The 18440-nt window shown below is 43.7% G+C and overlaps 9 protein-coding genes across 9 annotated transcripts; 3 read left to right on the forward strand and 6 right to left on the reverse strand.

Moving 5' to 3' along the window:
* Positions 1-115: 115 nt before the first annotated feature.
* On the forward strand, positions 116-2971 carry KUCA_T00002119001 (uncharacterized protein; the record flags this gene model as incomplete). Its single annotated transcript, XM_022604368.1, has 1 exon — positions 116-2971. One exon carries the CDS (start codon positions 116-118, stop codon positions 2969-2971), a length of 2856 nt encoding a protein of 951 aa, XP_022458156.1.
* A 152-nt stretch (positions 2972-3123) lies between these two features.
* KUCA_T00002120001 (uncharacterized protein) lies at positions 3124-4845 on the reverse strand (the record flags this gene model as incomplete). Its single annotated transcript, XM_022604369.1, has 1 exon — positions 3124-4845. The coding sequence occupies one exon, from the start codon at positions 4843-4845 to the stop codon at positions 3124-3126; it is 1722 nt and encodes a 573-aa protein (XP_022458157.1).
* A 282-nt stretch (positions 4846-5127) lies between these two features.
* KUCA_T00002121001 (uncharacterized protein) lies at positions 5128-5217 on the reverse strand (the record flags this gene model as incomplete). Its single annotated transcript, XM_022604370.1, has 1 exon — positions 5128-5217. One exon carries the CDS (start codon positions 5215-5217, stop codon positions 5128-5130), a length of 90 nt encoding a protein of 29 aa, XP_022458158.1.
* A 301-nt stretch (positions 5218-5518) lies between these two features.
* On the reverse strand, positions 5519-6409 carry KUCA_T00002122001 (uncharacterized protein; the record flags this gene model as incomplete). Its single annotated transcript, XM_022604371.1, has 1 exon — positions 5519-6409. The coding sequence occupies one exon, from the start codon at positions 6407-6409 to the stop codon at positions 5519-5521; it is 891 nt and encodes a 296-aa protein (XP_022458159.1).
* Positions 6410-9473: 3064 nt separating this feature from the next.
* KUCA_T00002123001 (uncharacterized protein) lies at positions 9474-9710 on the forward strand (the record flags this gene model as incomplete). The annotated part of the gene is made up of 1 exon (XM_022604372.1): positions 9474-9710. One exon carries the CDS (start codon positions 9474-9476, stop codon positions 9708-9710), a length of 237 nt encoding a protein of 78 aa, XP_022458160.1.
* Positions 9711-10849: 1139 nt separating this feature from the next.
* KUCA_T00002124001 (uncharacterized protein) lies at positions 10850-13885 on the reverse strand (the record flags this gene model as incomplete). The annotated part of the gene is made up of 2 exons (XM_022604373.1): positions 10850-13629; positions 13684-13885. The coding sequence occupies 2 exons, from the start codon at positions 13883-13885 to the stop codon at positions 10850-10852; spliced, it is 2982 nt and encodes a 993-aa protein (XP_022458161.1).
* Positions 13886-13956: 71 nt separating this feature from the next.
* KUCA_T00002125001 (uncharacterized protein) lies at positions 13957-14262 on the forward strand (the record flags this gene model as incomplete). Its single annotated transcript, XM_022604375.1, has 1 exon — positions 13957-14262. One exon carries the CDS (start codon positions 13957-13959, stop codon positions 14260-14262), a length of 306 nt encoding a protein of 101 aa, XP_022458162.1.
* A 687-nt stretch (positions 14263-14949) lies between these two features.
* On the reverse strand, positions 14950-16761 carry KUCA_T00002126001 (uncharacterized protein; the record flags this gene model as incomplete). The annotated part of the gene is made up of 1 exon (XM_022604376.1): positions 14950-16761. The coding sequence occupies one exon, from the start codon at positions 16759-16761 to the stop codon at positions 14950-14952; it is 1812 nt and encodes a 603-aa protein (XP_022458163.1).
* Positions 16762-17354: 593 nt separating this feature from the next.
* KUCA_T00002127001 (uncharacterized protein) lies at positions 17355-18143 on the reverse strand (the record flags this gene model as incomplete). The annotated part of the gene is made up of 2 exons (XM_022604377.1): positions 17355-18063; positions 18124-18143. The coding sequence occupies 2 exons, from the start codon at positions 18141-18143 to the stop codon at positions 17355-17357; spliced, it is 729 nt and encodes a 242-aa protein (XP_022458164.1).
* Positions 18144-18440: the final 297 nt, after the last annotated feature.

The raw sequence follows: 18440 nt of genomic DNA on the forward strand, positions 1-18440 counted from the left end.
TAAAATTGGGGAAGCCCCTCTGCTTCGCCCAGGTATACACCTCGCATACTCAACCCCGAGAATTTTTGCTAATTAAGGAACCCAATCGCATTTTGCTGGTTGAACATAAGGCCTAATGTCTTCTTCCGAAATTGCTACTTTGCTCTCCGAGGCTCAAACGGGTGAAACACCCAAGGCCAAGCCTCTCGTGACGCAATTGAAAAGGGTTGCAAAGAGCAACAAGAAGTCCGAGGTTTGGATTTCACCATTCAGAAAAACTTCACTCAAAGTTGTGAAGAAACCATCTGCTGCTCCTGTCAAACCTGTGGCAGCAACCGAGCCAATTGCTGCTGAGCCAGCTGAAGCAACTGAAACAGAGACCACCGAAGCCGACGAAACCGTGGCCACAGCAGAGTCAGAAGAGCCAATTGATGGAGAGAAAGAGGTGGATGCAGAGCCTGTTGAAGACGAGGAGCCTCTCGAGTCCGGAGATGCGGTTGCAACTGAGGAAACCGCTCCAGAAGAGACCGAGGCGACCGAGGCCATTGAGGCCACCGAAGAGACTACAGAAGCAGAAGAGACTGAACCAGCTGAGTCAGTAAGTACTGAAGTTGCCCCCAAAGAGACCGAAACTGCCGAACCAGAGAGCACTGAAACTGCAGAAGAGGTCAAAGAGCCAGCTGAAGAAACCGCCGAAGAAACTACCGAAGAAACTGCCGAAGAAACTGCCGGAGAAACTGCCGAAAAACCAGTTGAAGAGGAGAAGCCAGCCCCAATTGACCTGTCGCCTCCGGAGGCTGACGATCTTGAAAAGGAGTTGAGATCCAAGCCAAAGATGTTGTACAGGTACCAGGAGAATAAGCTCTTGGCTACCGAGGCTATGTCTAAAGGAGCTGTTGGTAACCCCGATAAGATTCTAGATTTAGGTGCCGGTTTAAGACTCACCGAAGCTCAGATTTATGAGATCGCCAGGTCAAGAGTCCAGCCAATCCTAGCAAAGGTGGACAAACAGGTCAGCACAAATATCAAGAACGACATTGCCCGTCAGAAGGCTGCTGATGACGCCTACACTAAGTCTGAAGAGGGCAAGATTAGCAGAGAGCTGAACAAGTTTAAGGCCAAAGTCAGCAAGGAAAATGACCGCATTGTTGCTGATTTCGATGGAAAAGTGAAGATAGTTGCCAATACTATGGCAGCCAATGCAGCTGCACACTCCAAGTTCTTGAGTGATGTGGACACCAAGATGGAGAAGGACCAAACGGATGCTGATGAGAAAGAGGTGAAAGATGCTGAAACCCATGAAACCGACAAGGAAAACCTCCACAAGAATGCTGCTGAGCTGAAAGAGTCCAAGCTTAAAGCTCTGGAAGAGGCCAAGGCCCAACAAGAGATTGAACCAACCAAGATCGAGGAGTTTGAGGCTGCTGGTGAAGCAAGCAAGGTCGAGGCAGATGAAATCGAGACTAAACTTTCTGAGAAAGAGCTGGAATTACAACAGCGCATTGATGTTCTCAATGCCCTGCTTGCAGAGAAGGCTGAACATGAAGATCTAATTGCAACCGCTTTGGCTGAGAAGAAAGAGAGCGAAGTAAAGGTTAAGGCGATCACTAAGAAGCATGAATTTGCCAAGAAGAATCTAGACAAGTCAACTGCCCATCTCGAGCTGTTGAAGTCCAAGCTTGAATCTCGCAATGCCAAACTTTTGTTCCTGACCACGACTGCTACCGAGGCCAGGGCCACGAAGCTTGCAGAAGCTCACCAGACCTCTAAGGAATGGGATGAGGAAGTTGAGAGAATCAGAATTGAGGCCGTCAAAGAGGCCGAGAAGAAGAGGATCGAGGCAGAGCTCGAAAGAGAAAGGATTGAGCGTGAGAAGGCCGAAGAAGAAGAAAGACTCAGAATCGCCAAGGAAGAAGAAGAAGAGAGATTGAGACTCGAGAAAGAGGCTGAAGAGGCCAGACTGAAGGCAGAAAAAGAGGCCGAAGAGGCAAGACTTCTTGCTGAGAAGGAGGCCGAAGAAGAGAGGCTTAGACTGGAGAAGATCGCCGAGGAAGAGAGACTTGCCAAAGAGAAAGAAGAAAAGGCAAGGCTTGCCGAGGAAAAGAAAAAGGCACAGGAAGAAGAGAAGAAGAGGCTGGAGGAGGAAATTGCTGAGCTCGAGAAACTGAACAAGTTGAAGGCTGAGAAGGCTAAGCTTGAAAAGGAGCTTTCTGCTGTTGGTGTTGGTGCCGTTCTGGGTGGAGCTGTTGGGGTGGCTGGAGCAACTGCCACAACTGCCGCAAATGCTGCCACTACTGCTACTAGCGGTGTTGCCACTACTGCTAAGGATATCACCTCCTCTGTCGCTCTTCCTTCCGAGTCTTCGGTCTCACCAGAGGTCAGCTCTCCTAGCCGTGAGAAGTCTTTTGCTGACATTCCCGAGGTGGATGAACCGGATGCACCAAAGGCCTCGGAGCTTCCACCTGCTACGTCCTTGAAAAGAAGACCTTCTATGGTTGATGATGCAATGAAGTTTTTCACTCCAGATGATATTGAAAGAATGAACACTCCGGTTTCTGAGCTTAAGAGGAGAAGTGCTTCGAGAAACAACTCCTTGACGGCAGCTTCCAAGCCAAAGTCCAGGTCGAACTCTATCAGTCGTTCAACTCCTAAGCCGTCATCCAGATCCAACAGCTTGAAGAAGATCTCGGCTCCTGTCGCTCAAGCAGCAGTTGCTGGCACTGCTGGAGCTGGTGTGTCTACGATCTTGACGGGGTCCAAAGCTGAGTCTGTCATTTCTGTAGCTACTTCTGTCGAAGAGAAGCCAATAATTTCGGAGCCTGTTTTTACTGAGGTCGTTGACGAATCTCCAAAAGCAGACGAGAATGAGATTGTTCCTTCTAAGGATGTCGAGTCCGAGTACGAAGAGGTGGTGACCTACGAGACTGTTTCGGATAACGAGTATGAGGAACACAAGGATGATCCAAATTACTTGGAGATTGCAGCCAAATAAAAGCCAAAAACATCTGCTACTTTTTATACTTAGTTTGTGACATTAATTCTTATCAGAGCATGATATTGTAGCCTGGGAGAGATGATCAAGACTAGAACATACGAGAAAATATGCAAAAACATGACGCGAAGCAAGATGCTTCTTTTCGTGGATCAATTCTTGAACCCTTTGGCCAGATCGACATCCTTGAGGTCTCCAAGACTTTCGGAGCTGACTAAACGCGCCGAGTCATCAGCTTCGCTTTTCAGTTTCTGTCTCTGTTCAGGACGTAACGGACTACCCAGGATCGCGGGGTTGTCATTATCCTCATCCCTCGCCCCACTACTTTTTCCATCGTTTGGACCTAGAGGAGTTGAGAACTGGACAAAATTCCAAAGGGCAGGTGAAGACTGGATGTGGTCGTGCCGTTGAGCACTACCATTTGGAGCGTCGTCCTTGGGACGGCCTCTTTCAGGCGTGTACGCTTCCAGTGCACTCACTTGATATTTCTTTGCGGGACTGGGTGATAGGAACTCGCGACTAGTGGTGCGTGAATGAGACAACACAGGTTGTGATTGCTGAGCCTGAGTTGACGTAGATCTCAGTGCAATAGGATCATTTCTTGCCTGAACTTGCGGTAGCTGGTTTGTGCGAAACTCGGCGGAGTACGGAGGCTTCAGAGGGAAGACTTCTGGAGCCAGTCCTTTCTTTGTATCAGTGGGCGTATCCGCATGATTGCTCATGTTTGCAGCGGCAGCTATGAAGCTGAGGGCATCGCTCTGCTTGTTAGTGGGCAGCGGCGCAGTTTGCGCTGCGGGGGGATTAACTCCAGGAGGATACCTGAAGTTGGCATATTTGGTGTAGATATTTGAGTAAAACTCATCTGGATTCGACGGTTGCGGCTGTTGAGCTAGAGGTTCTGCTTTATTTTCAAGTTCTCGTTTCACTGCCATGGGCGCCTTGCTATCGGGTAAGGCTTTATACCTCAGCAAATGCAAATGTAGCTGTCTTGAGACACTGCTTCCTCTTCTCACCTTATTCAACGAGCCCTCCTCGTACTTTTTCAGAAACTCTTGCTTATAAGACTCGCTGATCTGCCATTTCATACCCTTTCCTGGTTCCGTTGGCCTTCTGGGAACCTTTTCAAATGCCTTGTTCAGCGATAGATTGTGTCTGATAGAATTCTGCCATCCTTGGTTGCTGTGTCTATAGTATGCATAACGAGTAGATATCCAATCGTAGATCTGCGATAAGGATAATATACCATCAGGGTTGGACAATATCGCTTGCGTAATCATCGTAGCATATGAGTATGGAGGCTTGATATCTTTGGCTTCGTCTTTGGACAAATCTTGCTCTGGAGTGTGTGACGGAGATGGTAGATTGACCTCAGCACCACGCATTTCGGACTTGTTGAACATTTGGAATCCTTTCATGTTTGAGGTTGTCGAAGGAAATGCAGTATATCCATTGGGTCTTCCAGACTCTTTCAATCGTTTTGATCTGAGGTTGTGCTGGAAAACATCAGCGATAACCGGACTTGAGTCGGGCAGTATGAACATCATCTGCGTGCCTCCAATATCGATGATATTACCTGATCTCAGAGCAATCACATCAAGGCTTCCTGTAGACATGTTTACCTTTGCCGTATCTACTTTCAGCCCGTTGCGGCCCAATACTTTCAACTCCCACCTTCTCGAGGTAAGGTTGTAGTTGATGACTGCATGCCTTCTCGAAACCACCTTTGAAGGGCCCAAATCTATGTCAACCTTCTCCTCAGTACTTTCCGATGAAGAGCTTTCCGCATTCCTGCCAACCGCTATAGATAGGGATTTCACATAATATGTCCAGTCTTTGCCAGCAATCTTAGCGTAGGCCTGAATCTCATTCTGCATGTTTTTGGAATTGCTGTAAAATTTTGATACATTTGTGGGCACATTATCCGGAGGAGTCGTCAATGTCGATATAAACTGATTGACTAAGTCGTTGGGATCATCGTAGTACGGAACCTAGAGGATGACTTCGTTAGTAGACGTTCTTGAAAAGCAAGGGGGACTAATGACAGTCAGGTGCGGTCGACATCAAAGGCTGGCGGCCAGATTTAATGATTTTTGTCCAGAAATACCATTCATTTCCAGACTAAAATTCTCGATTTTGGAAATCAATGAATTCAAATCTCAGATCTCCCTTGCTGTTGAATCGAACAATGAAAGGAGACATACCTCAGCGACATCTTTGTCAGCTGGTCTCTTCCTGGGACTGGTCATATCACAACTAATGATCAAAATTCAATGAAGTAGTATCTTGCGATAGAGTAAACAAAATCAACAAGTTATATTTTCAAATCGACCAGTTCTAGATGAATTCAAAGGTTTCTCTCAATGTGTTTTGATTTCGCAAAATTTTGAAATGTCAACAAAAAGGTCCCAGGGCCCATGACCGATAGATAGTGTGCAAAGAGCCAAAACCTAATATCACGGAGTTCAGAATATTTACAGAAGCTCAATTGAGCAGAGAAATCACTTTTAAACTAGAAAAACCTAAATTGCCTAACTAAAATCTCATTTCCTACTCAAACTTGGTCCATTTCCAAAGACTCTCGCCAGGGTTTACAAGCTCGTCGTCATTCTTAGTGAAAGCAAGTCCCTTGTCATCACCTTGTGAGATAAAGGTTTGCAGGTACAGGAAAAAATCAGCAAAATCAAAGCCCTTGGTTGAAAGCAATTCTTTGGCATACTTCAATGCATCTTCCTTCGAAATAGACTTGCGTTCAACCTTTACGGAATGAGTCTTTTCGTAGCGCGCCAAGACCTCCTCTTGCGTAACCTGGTCCGAAGAAATCCTGATCTCATCCGGAAGAGTGGAAGGCTCTAGAGCACTCAGGCTAGCAACACTCTTTCCGATATCGGGTAAGAAAGAGATATCGAATTTGGCAGCCGGATCACCCCTGAAGGTTGCGGTGTTGCTGTCTTTGTCGAAGCCGATTGCTGCGATGACTTCATAGAGGAACGAACCTGGAGCTGCAAACAACGAGGTGTAGATATCTACAGTCTTCAGTCCTTCAGCACGGGCCTTTGCACTGTGATCAACCTTTCCTTGAAGAATTGGCAAATATGAAGCATCAGACAAAGCAGTTCCGAATTGCGAAGGAATGTAAAGCTTTACTCCCCCAGCTTTAAGAACTCCTTCTAAAACCAGACCGTGGTCAGTGGCTCCACCTCCAACATTGACAAAAACGTCCACTCCTTTGAGAGCCTCCGCAATTGAGTTTGCATCATTTGGAACAATCTCGTAATACTTCACGAGGTCGGTGTCTTCGTACTTGGACTTGTCCCTAGTGAGCGCTCTAATCGGGAGAGTGTATTTAGCCGAAAAAGTTGGCGACTGCAATGCCTCCAAGATAGGCTTCCCCAAGAACCCGTTGGTTCCTAGAACGGCGACGACAGGCTTATAAGACATCTTTTATTACCTATGTTAATTGCTTGCTTTCAATCAATTGAATTGATGATAATAATGAAAAGACAAGCATACCTGTAGGAAAACCTGAGACTTTATAGATCGGTTCCGGGTAAATATGTGGCTTATCAAATCACGATGTGCATTGTCAGCATTGACAAATTCCTCAGCTACGGATTAATAATCTGCACGTGATCCCCCTAATCATATCATGTAAGCACACCACTCCACTAATCTAGTGGATGAACTAATTTATTTTGGTAATGGTGCAAGAGCTATTTGTAAAAAGCCAGATTGAAATGATAAGTGTACAGTGTAAATTAGAAAAAAACAACAACCAAACAGCAACCAAAAAGCAAGAGTCAGTGTGAATCCTCCTTGCTGTTACTAGCAATCCGACGGGGGGAATCAGAACTTACTCTCAGCTCATCAAACAGTGACAGAAGAACGTACAACCCGGTGGGTCAAAGAACGTGGGGTTAAGATAATATCAAAGCGTTTCGATCGCCTTGTGTTGAAAAAAAAACACCTTATGGTAATAGAGTTGCGCCCAATACACTAAACAAAAGAATCGTTTATACCAAGAATCCAACCTCAATCAACATCAGAAAAATACATAAACCTGAGAGTGAGAGTGTAGACATAAACGAACTTCTTGACAAGATTAATATTCATCCACAAGCGGCTGCTGCGCTCAATATTAAGTGAAAGCAAGAGAACACCCGGCTGTTCAAAAAAGGAAGACAGAAGAAATATAAAAAAAAAACAAAAAAAACGCATAAAATAGAAAATCGCCAGCAAGTTATCATGAAATTGACAACACATTACAAAAATATTAGAACAACAAGGCAATTTTTAGTGATCAGAGTTATACAGTCTCTTAAATTAAGGGCTCTACATGTATACCTATAATATAATAAGAATCGAGTGATTTACGTTCGAGTAGACTAGCACACTCAGCACCATTCATCAGTTTTTATGATTAAAATCCTCTTCCGCAAAACCATAACAGGATCAACTATTTGGAGAATAACTGATAGGAGGGCAAGTCACAGAAGAGATAACCTCAAAACAATATTTCTTAGATGGTCTTCGAAATCACAGTCATTCAATCATCAAAAGCCTATCGGCGCACATCTATTAATCAACCAATTGCCATAGACTGTTATAATCTGGTGTAACTAGAAGCTAAGAGCTCCCAAATCATTATCCGGAGACAACCACAGAAAAATAATTCGATCAGTACCAAGCCTCTCTTCTACTCAAAAAGAGTTTAAAATGTAAGGAAACCCGGCGATTAAATTACGACAACAAACGCAAATTGTTAAAATCAAGAACAAAACCGCAGAAGTCGCCGGACAATGTCGCCTGATGAGGTCCAGAACTCCCACAGTCTTCTCCTTTCAAACTTATCTCGATTTCCCAATTCACTCACAATGGCTATTCTGGTCGTCGGCAATTGACGTTTAAACTAACTAAGTAGATGCGTTTCTGATTCTTTATCGGCGGCTATCAATGAAAAGGTCATATTAGGACGAAAAATCCGTAAATCAAGGCTCTTCAACCTCATGTCACTTCCGTATAGTTCAAGTTTAGGAGATGAATTAGTCATTTCTGATCACTTTTTCAAACAGACACAGCTAGTGAGAAAACAGAGATGCTTCCTATGAAAGATTCCTTAGCAAAGTAATTTACATTTTAACGCATATCATTTTGAGACTGTTGAGTGTTGAGAATATTATCAGCAGTTTAATCTGTCTAGTTACGAACAGAACGTTCAACATCATAAAGAAAACATGTTCTGTTAACTAGGCTTCTGTGTGATCAAATCGTAAATAGGGAGAGACCAAAGTCTGTACGTACCCTTCGATTCATAGTAATTTTAGTATCTTGAATTACATACTTATTCTCTAGCATTGACGACATCTAGAATCAAAGACAGAATTCTTCTAGGAAAGATGGTCTGATTTGCCTGATTGTGGAACCCACGTTAATCAATTTCAACCTCTCAAGACACATCTTGACATAGAAGAATTCGCTGAGATTGTTACAAGAAAGACGACTACAGACAATGTATTGAATGCAGAAATCAAATATACGCTGCGTTTCTTGGTGCTTCTACGCAGCCAAATGCTTTCAGGCAGTAATCTTTCAAGTAATTTCTTTCATTCACCAATCGTGAGTAAAAATAGGAGCGCTGTGAGATTGCCAAACGATCACAGCACACCAGTAATCAGCCATATAAATTTCAAGGCTTTGCTGTTCTTCCAACAACTTAATTGAGAAGTCTAACTGCCCATTACTGCTCGGTGCATATTTTCGTTTCCGCTTACCGTATTCCAGATCTTGAAGTAAAAGAAATTTCAAGTTGGTTTACTCAACTTTGAAGATTTCAAAATACTCAGTTTAAAACAGCAATGGCCATGTTAATTGCCTGGTAATGGCTGGTTTCTGAAGTAGAGCACCACTGTCAATATCCAAAAATAAAGCACATCTTATTCTGAACAAGCTTTAGTTCCCAAGATCGGATGAAATTTATCTCAGTCTAATTAACGTTCAGACTCCCCCGCTGCGGTCAGGTCGATTCTTGATACACATATTCGGTTTCACATAAAGTAGCGTTTCTCAGACACCTTCCGCAGCTATGAACAATTGGAGCCGAGGCCATCATCGTTTATTGCAGCATTTTTGATAGCCATTTTAAGACGAATACCTCATGGAATCAAGACACTCGGCAGCGTCAAATAAAAGTGTCTATCAAGGGCATATGTCTTATTCAAAGCTACAATTTTAGAAACACTAGCTATTTCTCAAGAGCGCAGCATTTTCTCGACTTTGAAAGCTTCAGCTCTCAGCTGCAACACTCAAATCAGGTACTGGATGGGAGCACCTCACCGTGTATACAAATTGGCTTTCGCGAAGTCAGTAGCGGGCAGGCGAGAAGTTTCCTTATTAATAGACACGATGATGTAAAACGAGTTTCAGGACAAGGGTGGGGAAAAGATTCTGAGCCAACCTGCAAGGTCTAATCGCCAGGAATTAACTTGATCCAAAAACTGCATGCAAAATGAGTACTGTTGGGTGTTTCGAGAGTTTGGAGAGTTTGGAGAGTTTGGAGAGTTTGGAGGAGAGTTTGGCAGTTCTGAGAGAGGTTGAGCAGTTAATTCTCCTTAGAGACAAACGCAACATTCAACATTATGAAGGCAACCTGTTCGTTTGTGTTAGGTTTCTATGTGATCCAGGAAGAGATATAAAGAGAGTTCAAAGTCTCTATAGAGCCCCTGATCTAAAGTTTATTTATTAACTTGGTTAATAGGTTTGTTTATGTTGAAAACAGTAAGAGCCGTGCATCATTCTGAGATCCTGTCATTAATCAATTTGAGCAGAAGCCGCACTCCGTTAGGTCTTCTAAGCAGATCTGTCTTGCGAGAAGCTTGTGAATATTCCACAGGACCAAACAGGATGAAAGAGCATTTTTCCGGCCTACCCATGTTTCAAGGGGGCTCGCCGTAGTCTATGCACTCTCGTACTTTGAACTCTTTAGATTTTTAAAGGCTTAATGGTTGGCGATTGTGGCTTATTTTGCCCAATTCGGACAGAGGATGGAGTCTGAAATCAATTTTACAATGTCTATGATTTTTGAGTAGAAGAGAGCTTGTCATTTTTCAGCTTGGTTCAACTATTCGTCGTCATTCCTTTATGGCCTAAAAGTATCTTTATATTTTATAAACTTTCCGGCGTAAGATTGCCTAGCACTGGTGGTGTCAATAACGTGTGATTTCGCTGTTGTGTTGATTTATCGGTGTATAGTTTAATGGCATACCGGAGGTCGAGAAGTTATATTTTCGTACTCAATATTACTCTGCAAACGGTGTTGGTCTTTGCGATTAAGCGTAAACAGTTACCTACTATTTCATACATACACTAGCATGATTCTGTTTATCTCCTTGTATTTGCCTGTCTGCCTCGTCAGAGTATTACTGAAAATCAGGTTGTCATTTATCTGCATTCTCATAGTCACTCTTTGTCTTCCACGGCCTGTCAAAGTTTAGTGGCCTTTCGGTAGTTTGATCCGCGGGATTTTTTTTTATATGTGTTTGCATTTAAGTTTTTGTTGATCAATTTGTACATTTCTATGTGGAGTGTTTCAAGTGAAAGGGCGGCTAGTTCCTTTTCAAGGGATCGCTCGTGCTTATATTAACTGTGTTTGTATGATCGTTGTTCTGGGCTGATCAACTTCACGATTTGCTCATGACTAATTGCTTGGTTTGCGACATTCTCATTCTGTTGAGAGTAGCCATGGGGGTTTAAGCAATCCCTCTTCTGGAATGAGCTCAATAATCTTTTCTTTATGGGCATGACACCACGCTTTCGTAGCTCACCCCTACTAATGACTTTTGTTTACTGGTCGGTTAGTGTCATTGAACAAAATTAAAGATAACATCACTGGAAACCGGCAGATGCCTGCCAATCACGAAATAGAGCCTCGTCCAAACCTTGCAGCTCTTTTTCATTGATACCCACACCAGCCTCAGTTGATGCGCTTGCGCGTTTAGTGCCTGAAAGGTCAGGTATGGTGTTGAAGAAATCAACGTCCTCAGCACCCTGCAGCGCGGTAGTAGTAGTAGATAAACCAGAGGGCACTGGGTTCAGATCCTTGAAAAGCGAACCCAGATTGTTATTCATCGAAGCGACCTCATTCGCACGGAATTGTTGGTTGATAGAAGCATCCATATTACTTGATCCAGGTTCCGCTTTCACAGAATAAAAGGCAGGGTCAGATTCGAATTGATCGTCTCTGTTCTCATCCAACGCCTGTTCTTGAGCTGATTCGCCCTCGGGAGATGCCCAGTTGGTACTGGCAGCAGTGCTTGTTGAATTTAGCATATATGGTGGTAGAAACCTACCGAAAATCTTCATATCCAGCTGGTCCATCATACCCGGAACATACTTCGTTTGCTCAGTCCCGTCAAACGTTGAAGCATTCATATCATCATCTCCGTTGGCATTATCAGAAGTGCTGTTATTGTTTTCGCTGATGGAGGTGCTTAGATTGATACCTGTGCTCACACCATCAATGAAATTGACGCCATTGCCGTACTGAATAGCCTCCTCATTATTCTTTAGGGGAGGAGCAGGGGCTTTGAAAACATTAAGGTCGACCTCATCGTTCAATAATCCCTTATTCATTTCCTTCTTTCTCTCCGCTTCCTGATTGTTTTGCATCTTCTCTCTTTCAAATTTGTTACGTCCTTGCTGAGGAGTCTGAAATTGAGGGGGGGGAGGTTGCACATTCCCTGCAGAGGAGTTTGCTTTGGCCGTTCTTCTGTTCAGTTGGTCGAAAAGAGCATTCAAAATATTGTAAGTTCTCCTTGCTGCCATGCTGCTGTCTTTCAAAACATCCAACACCTTTTTGCCTGCATCAGCGTCTTTCTTTATTTCAGCATACTCTTTGTCGTATTGTCCGTGTCTGTTGACTGTTGGTGCAAAATGAACATAGTAAACAAGACATGCGACTGAAAAGAATATTGTATAGATTGAAAACCAGTAAGAGCCACTGAGCATTCTTTTAGCGATCATGTCTTCGGCTAATTTGACAACAACACGAGCGACGTTGATGCAATTTTTGGCCTTTTCTATTGACCTCAGATCGTTGTTGGTTTTCCCTTCTCCCCTATTCAGATAGTCTGCTGATATGTAATGAATGAAAGGACGGTATAGAATGATTTTGACGTGAAGATATGACAGATGCAGGAGTCTGTTGGCCTTCAAATAGCGCATGCTTGGTTCAACGCCTGGCTTGAGCTCAAATGGCAAAGCATTGACCCAATCCTGCAAGTCGAGCTCAAGATTGTAAACTATATCATGGGCCAACAAGTCGGTGGAGCTTCTATCAATCTTTGTTGACTTAACTGGGTAGAGTTTTTCCACAATCTTTTTCATGATGACAATGACTGTTGTATGAGCATTTGCTATTCCAGAACTTGAAAGTTTTCCATTTTGAAGATCAAATCGGTAGCCTTCCAGAGTGATGTTTTCGTCGTCTAACTCCATTGGCATGTCTTGGTCAAAATCCTCTTCACTGATCGATCTCGGCAGGCCCAACATTGTATTCACATAGATGTCCATCTTGTAGATAGTCCAGAAGAGTCTTCTCCTGATTTCCAAGTCGATCGGGTTAAATGGGTAGTCGAGCTGACGATGCAGGCCTTCTCTCAAAGCCGCTCTGAGCGCAATACCAATGTATGCATAGCAAGTAGATAGACGTGCCGAGCATTGCAGAAAAATTATTAACATCACAATTGTCTGGATTCCATATGTATCCCTGGTGTCTGTAATGTCAATCAGTTTTCTGGCAGCAATGAAGTACTTGTAACCCTCATCCTCCACTACAGACAACTGCGCATCTGATACTAGGACATTCTTATCCGTGTTGTTCAATGTATCCTGATCACTTTTTAGGAAAAGAGCTCCACAAGCCATGACCGAGTAGACCAGAGGCAAAAATCTTTGTTGTTTGTTGGTGTAGTTGGTTGGATCAGTCTCGTACAGTTCATTAAGGTCGTTGATGAAGGCGGGTCTGTGATAAAACCGGAAAAGAACACATGCATTCTCCCATGTGGTGTATATCAACTTGAGAGCAATCTCCTTTGGAGGCAAGATGATCTTTATCTCCCTTCCCACGTTGGACTCGTATGAGCCATCAATACCTGTGGAGTACGAATCTTGTGGACTTGAGCTGTTTGAGTTGTTCTTCGGAACAAAGGATCCAGGAGATGAATCGAGAGAGGCATTGTACATCTGTGCGACTTGCTTCAAAGTCAGATCCTCTTTCTTAACGTCAACTTTCTCCAAGACGCTCAAAAGCTTCAAGGCGTTGATGTTCAGCTTTGAATCCGGTGTTTTGGCGTCAGGCAAAAGCTTTCCCAGGGCTTCGTCATAAACACGCAAGCGATTTAGTAGCCTTTGAATAATATCGGCATCTTCAGATGGATTCACCGTACCACTCCATGTCTGGGAAACGCCCATGGCTTGCCCGCCATTACCGGAGTTGTTATTGGAGTTGTATTGGCTGTTGTGATGTTGAGCTGGAGCTTTTTGTGGGCCATGAGATATCATTGCCTTCTTCCTAGTTGGGGGTTGATCATATGTGCATTCATACGAGTAGACAGTACAATGGATACATGGTTGTTTTCCATCACACTTCACCTTTTTCTTACGGCCTAGTTGGTTGAGTTAGTATTCGTCGTAAACCAACGAAAAAAAGTCAGACTTACACTTATCACAAGCCCTTATAGCCCGCTTCTTCTTCTGTATCACCACCCCAGTAGGCGCCACTATACCTCCTGGTGCCATGAGCAAGGGCTTCTGAGTGTGTTCAGAAGGGAGTAAAGTAGGCATGACCTCTGAACCCAACTCGGGATGTGCAGTTTGATACTCCAAAGCACTCACACTTTCGTCTGCTCTATGTTTGGACATAACGAGTGATCTATGCGCTTTTGTTGAAGCTAATTCCGATCTGCCCTCGTCTTTTGAACCTCAAAAGAAGGATGTTGGAGGAGATAGTCTGCACCGGAAACGCCGTTAGAGTCCAACACACTTCAAAAGAACAGTTCGAGCAACACCAAAATATACAGAGAAGTATTAATATATTTCTCGATATTTCGCTGATCTATGTGTCAATTGAAGCACCGGAAAGGCGTGGCCAAGGAATCACTCAAAGACTTGTTTCCGTATGTCGGACAATAGAAGCCCCACTATTTCGTGTCGTTATCAATCAAATGCTGACAGCTTCACAAGGCGAGGCTGACCGAGTCGAACCGAAAACACTCTTGGCGAACCTGAGGAGGCAGTAAAAAAATACCCGGGATATGCTCGAAGAATTTTGTGATACTAGTTTTTGTTTTCGTTTTTGATAACCAGTTCTAGCTACAGGAGACTTAGCGTTGACTTTAGATGTGCAGATCAGAATCTTACACGAGTTAACCAAAAATTACCCTCGGATTTATTGGATTTACTGAATTTCCTGAGAAAACGGCAAAATCGGCTCAAATTCTAAATTAAGTCATATTACTTAATCAGCTTCAATAAGACAGACCAGTGATAAAGTTGGGGCTCTGTTGTATTATTCAGGATCCTAATGAAGTCTCTTGATGTTAACATGATATTAACTTCCTAACCCCTTCAGAAGTGCGGCTTAACCTTTCTACTAACAATATTGCCAAAGCAGATGCCAAGCTGGTGATGGCTTGTGCTGTATGAAATATTCGATGATGGAACCACTATATCGTTTCACTAAGGATGCCCCCATGATTTTTATTCCGGGAGTCATAAGCTTTTCTTTAGCGGAATGTCCACCAATCTTGATGAAGGGGGATTCTACGCTTGCACTTGCTGCAAAATTGGCTTTTCTTAGCCTCTCTTACTCAAACAGTGATCTGAAAGTATTCCAGCCAAGTCATATCTATACAAAGGTCTTGTTTTCTGTAGTTTTCGTAGGGCCCGAGAAAACGAGAGAGGGCAAGAAACCTATATCGAGCACCTCACAACTGAGATGTCTCCGCAGATGGAACGTTTGTAGTAGATGCATTGACGGAATCAGCAGCATCATCCACCACTTCACGAGGAGCATCAGATAAATAAGGAACATCGGGGTTATCTTTTGGAATAGACAGCAGGGTATCTGCGGTCATGGAGTTTCTAGATCTCATAGAAGCGGCACCTGAAGTGATGTCTTCACCGGTAATCACCGATAGTTGGGTCTTCCTCTTATCCGAAGAGCTTAGCAAAGACTGCTGCTTCTTTCTCTCCGCTGCGATATTTGCCCGAGCCTGTGGCGTTGGCAAAGCAGTCAGTTTCTTCAGATCTGAATACCAGGCCATCATCAGGTCGTAAGATTCAGCTCTAAAAACCCAGTTGTGTGCCCTATGCATGATACCGTTCTGTTGCGCTTGGAGCACGAACTTGTGCCATGTGTTTGGGTTTTTTGTGTCTTTCCTGGAATGTTCCCCAATAGAGCAATCGTTAAGACTGAGCGACATAACTGGAACGGGATCCTTTTTCAAATCTGGGGACTTGAACTCGTGAAGAAACGTTGGGGTCAAGACATAGAACCCTTTTGAGTATGACTTGAGATACTTGGATTTACGCTCCAGATATCCAGAACGCACTTCCAATGTCAAGGAGTCAAACTGGTTTTTGTAAACAATATCAGTATGCTTTCTCATAGGCAGGTTTGGATCAACAAAGTTGGGGTCTTTAGACACGAAGGCTTCCCACTCGAACTGAGGTTCCTTGGTTAGGATCCCACTGTCCAGTTTTGTGACCAGGTTTTCAAACACAGCCTGGGCTTCTTGGCCCAACAGTCTAGCATAAACAGTGAGGGCCGATTGCACTTCCATGAATACAACCTTTTCCAGCTCCTTCCCTGAACCCTGCAAATTATTGAATGCATCGTGCAAGAAATTCTCCTCCGTGAGTTGCTTCTTGATCTGTCTATCTAGTTGCTGTTTCAGTAAATAAGGGTCATTCTTGGGTAACAACTCAGAAGGATTTGACTTGGCCAATCCAACAGACGAATAGAACAGGCTGAGATCCTGTTTTGTCAACTGTTGCTCTCTGCCCACCGTTGTCTTGAAGTCAGACTGCAGGCTCTTAATTTCTTTGATCTTGACTAACAAATCTCTCCTTAAGTCTTCTAGTCTTGGGATGATATTCTGTGATAACTCCTTGGAGGTTGATTGAGCATTCAGCGCACTGGAGCCGTGGAACTGCAACAGCACTGACGGTAAATCCTGGACGGATCCATTTCCCAAGGGCAAGAAGAACTTCTGGGCCATTTGGAATTCCTCATTGGCTTTTCCGGCAGCTCCATTTTGAGAGGAGACCGGTAATGGCTGATAGAGTTCGCCATCCAGGTCTTTGGCAGGGAATGGGAATGTGATGGCATGCTGTAGTCTTATCTGTTGTCTGACTATTTCATCATGCACTGAGACAATTTCTCTGAAGTATACCAATAACGACCTGATAATTGCCCTCCAAGAGGAGAATCTAGCAGCGAGCACATCTGTAGGATCGGCGTTCACTGGTATGAGTATTGACAGCGGGTCCCTTGGGTCTTTGTGCTCTTTCGATTTTGGGTTACTCTCAGAAGTTGAAGCGATTCTGAGGTTGTTTAAAATTTCTTGCGATCTCTGGGAAGTGAAAGATTTTGTCTGCTGTTGTTGCTGAAACTGTTTCTGCTGCTGCTGTGAAAGCTGTCTCAGTTGCAGCTGGTTTTGAGCAATCTGTTGCTGGGACAACAGAGACAGCGCAGGGTTGGTGATGTTGGATGTCATGGTTCCATTCTTCGACATTATAACGAATCTAGGATAAAAACAAGGCAAACGCAAAGATCAGACGTTGGAGTGTTGAATCTTTTCTCGAAGAATCCTTGTTGTATGAAAGGGGGGTCCTTGGCAACTGTATCTGTTCTGCTGGAGGGTCACACACGGCGGGCGAAGAAAGACCTCCTGTTTCAGTAACAATTAGTGAGAGTAGTGCAAGAGCTAAATCTTCCCCATAACCTGATGTCTATCGATTTTGACTCCACAACGCCTCAAATAGGGGCTGATAAGATGAGTCTGGAATTGGCCATTTTCGGAATATAATTTGTTCTTCCCAGTAGCGGTTATTTGAATATCTATACTTATACAAAGAGGTATCCCGCTGTACTCTATAAGTTTACTATGTAAATAAAATCAATGCATCTGCACCAAAAAACGTCATTGGCTCACTCTACCTTCTGCTTAAATTTAGAGTAAGTCAATGTTTGCGCTCAATCTAGTATCAATTTTCGATAAGCTTAGATATACCTAAAAACTGAAAGAATCGCAACTTCTCTGCGGTTCTTCGGAAGAGTCAAATAGTTCTCAAATCTCCATTTCTTCTCATCTCCAGCTGCTCTTGCTCACTTCTTCTCGGCCAGCATCGTCGTCACCAACTCATCCAAAGGCCCGAAATCCTGTTTGTTGATCAGATTGAACTCTTTCGCAAAGAGCACAAAATGCTTCAAAGAGGTGTTCAGATGCACCTGGAGGCCTAATTCAGTAACTTCGTCGAAATGATGGCAGTAGACATGGGCATATACACGGAACAGTCTCTTGACTATTGTCTTGACCAAAGTCTGGAACTGAGGAGGGAACGGAACACCCATCTTCGTAGGGAAAATCATATCATCGTCAAAAAAACCTTGGATCCAAACCATGAGAGCATCAACGTAGCCTGGTGCGCTCATGGAAATCGGCTGTTTGTTGGCGCCTCCAGAGGAATTCCTCATAGTGGGGTCTTGCCATAGGTATTCGTACTGAGCAGTAGCAGTCATCCGCGGACACGTGGTTGGGGAGCAAAACTCGGTTATGGTTCCGTACAGCATGTTGATCTGATTATAGAAGTCAACAATGTGGACTGCCAGCCATTCGTTTAAATCTTCGTCTTTGGGGAGCTTGACCGCCTGAGCAAGAGCCGAGTCTGAGCCCAGCGTCGATTCAGCGTATTCGCGTATTTCCTTGTGTGGATTCTGGTATTGGGAGGCATCTGAGCTTGTTGTGTCTCTTGGTCTAAATCCTCGGGTAGATTTAATAGTGTGCGCGGCCCCGTTGCCGTTGTTATTCAAGTGTCTAATGAAGAACGTTAGTGAATGTCACAGATGTTAACGGATATTTGAAGTTCATACATACAAACTTTGAAAGAATGACATCCCTAATACTGGTATAACCTCCAAAAATCAAAGGAAGTTGATATGTGTCAAGAAAACAACAGAGAGACACCACTTGAAACCAGAAACGATAAAGTATGAATGTGCCTAGTCTTGTTTACCAATTACCCGTTTAGTAGTGTATGTCAAATTCTCCCACACACTACCAGATATTTTAGTTTTGGGGCCTTTGACAATTCTATCTCACGACGCGGATGTGCGCAGATATAGTTGAATGTTTACCACGGAACATAAATTTGAAAAAGATTTTTTAAGTATTCAATCAGGAGAAATCTAGCC

The sequence above is a fragment of the Kuraishia capsulata genome, genomic scaffold, assembly GCF_000576695.1.
Source record: "Kuraishia capsulata CBS 1993 genomic scaffold, Kuraishia_capsulata_scaffold_2, whole genome shotgun sequence".
NCBI lineage: Eukaryota > Fungi > Ascomycota > Pichiomycetes > Pichiales > Pichiaceae > Kuraishia > Kuraishia capsulata.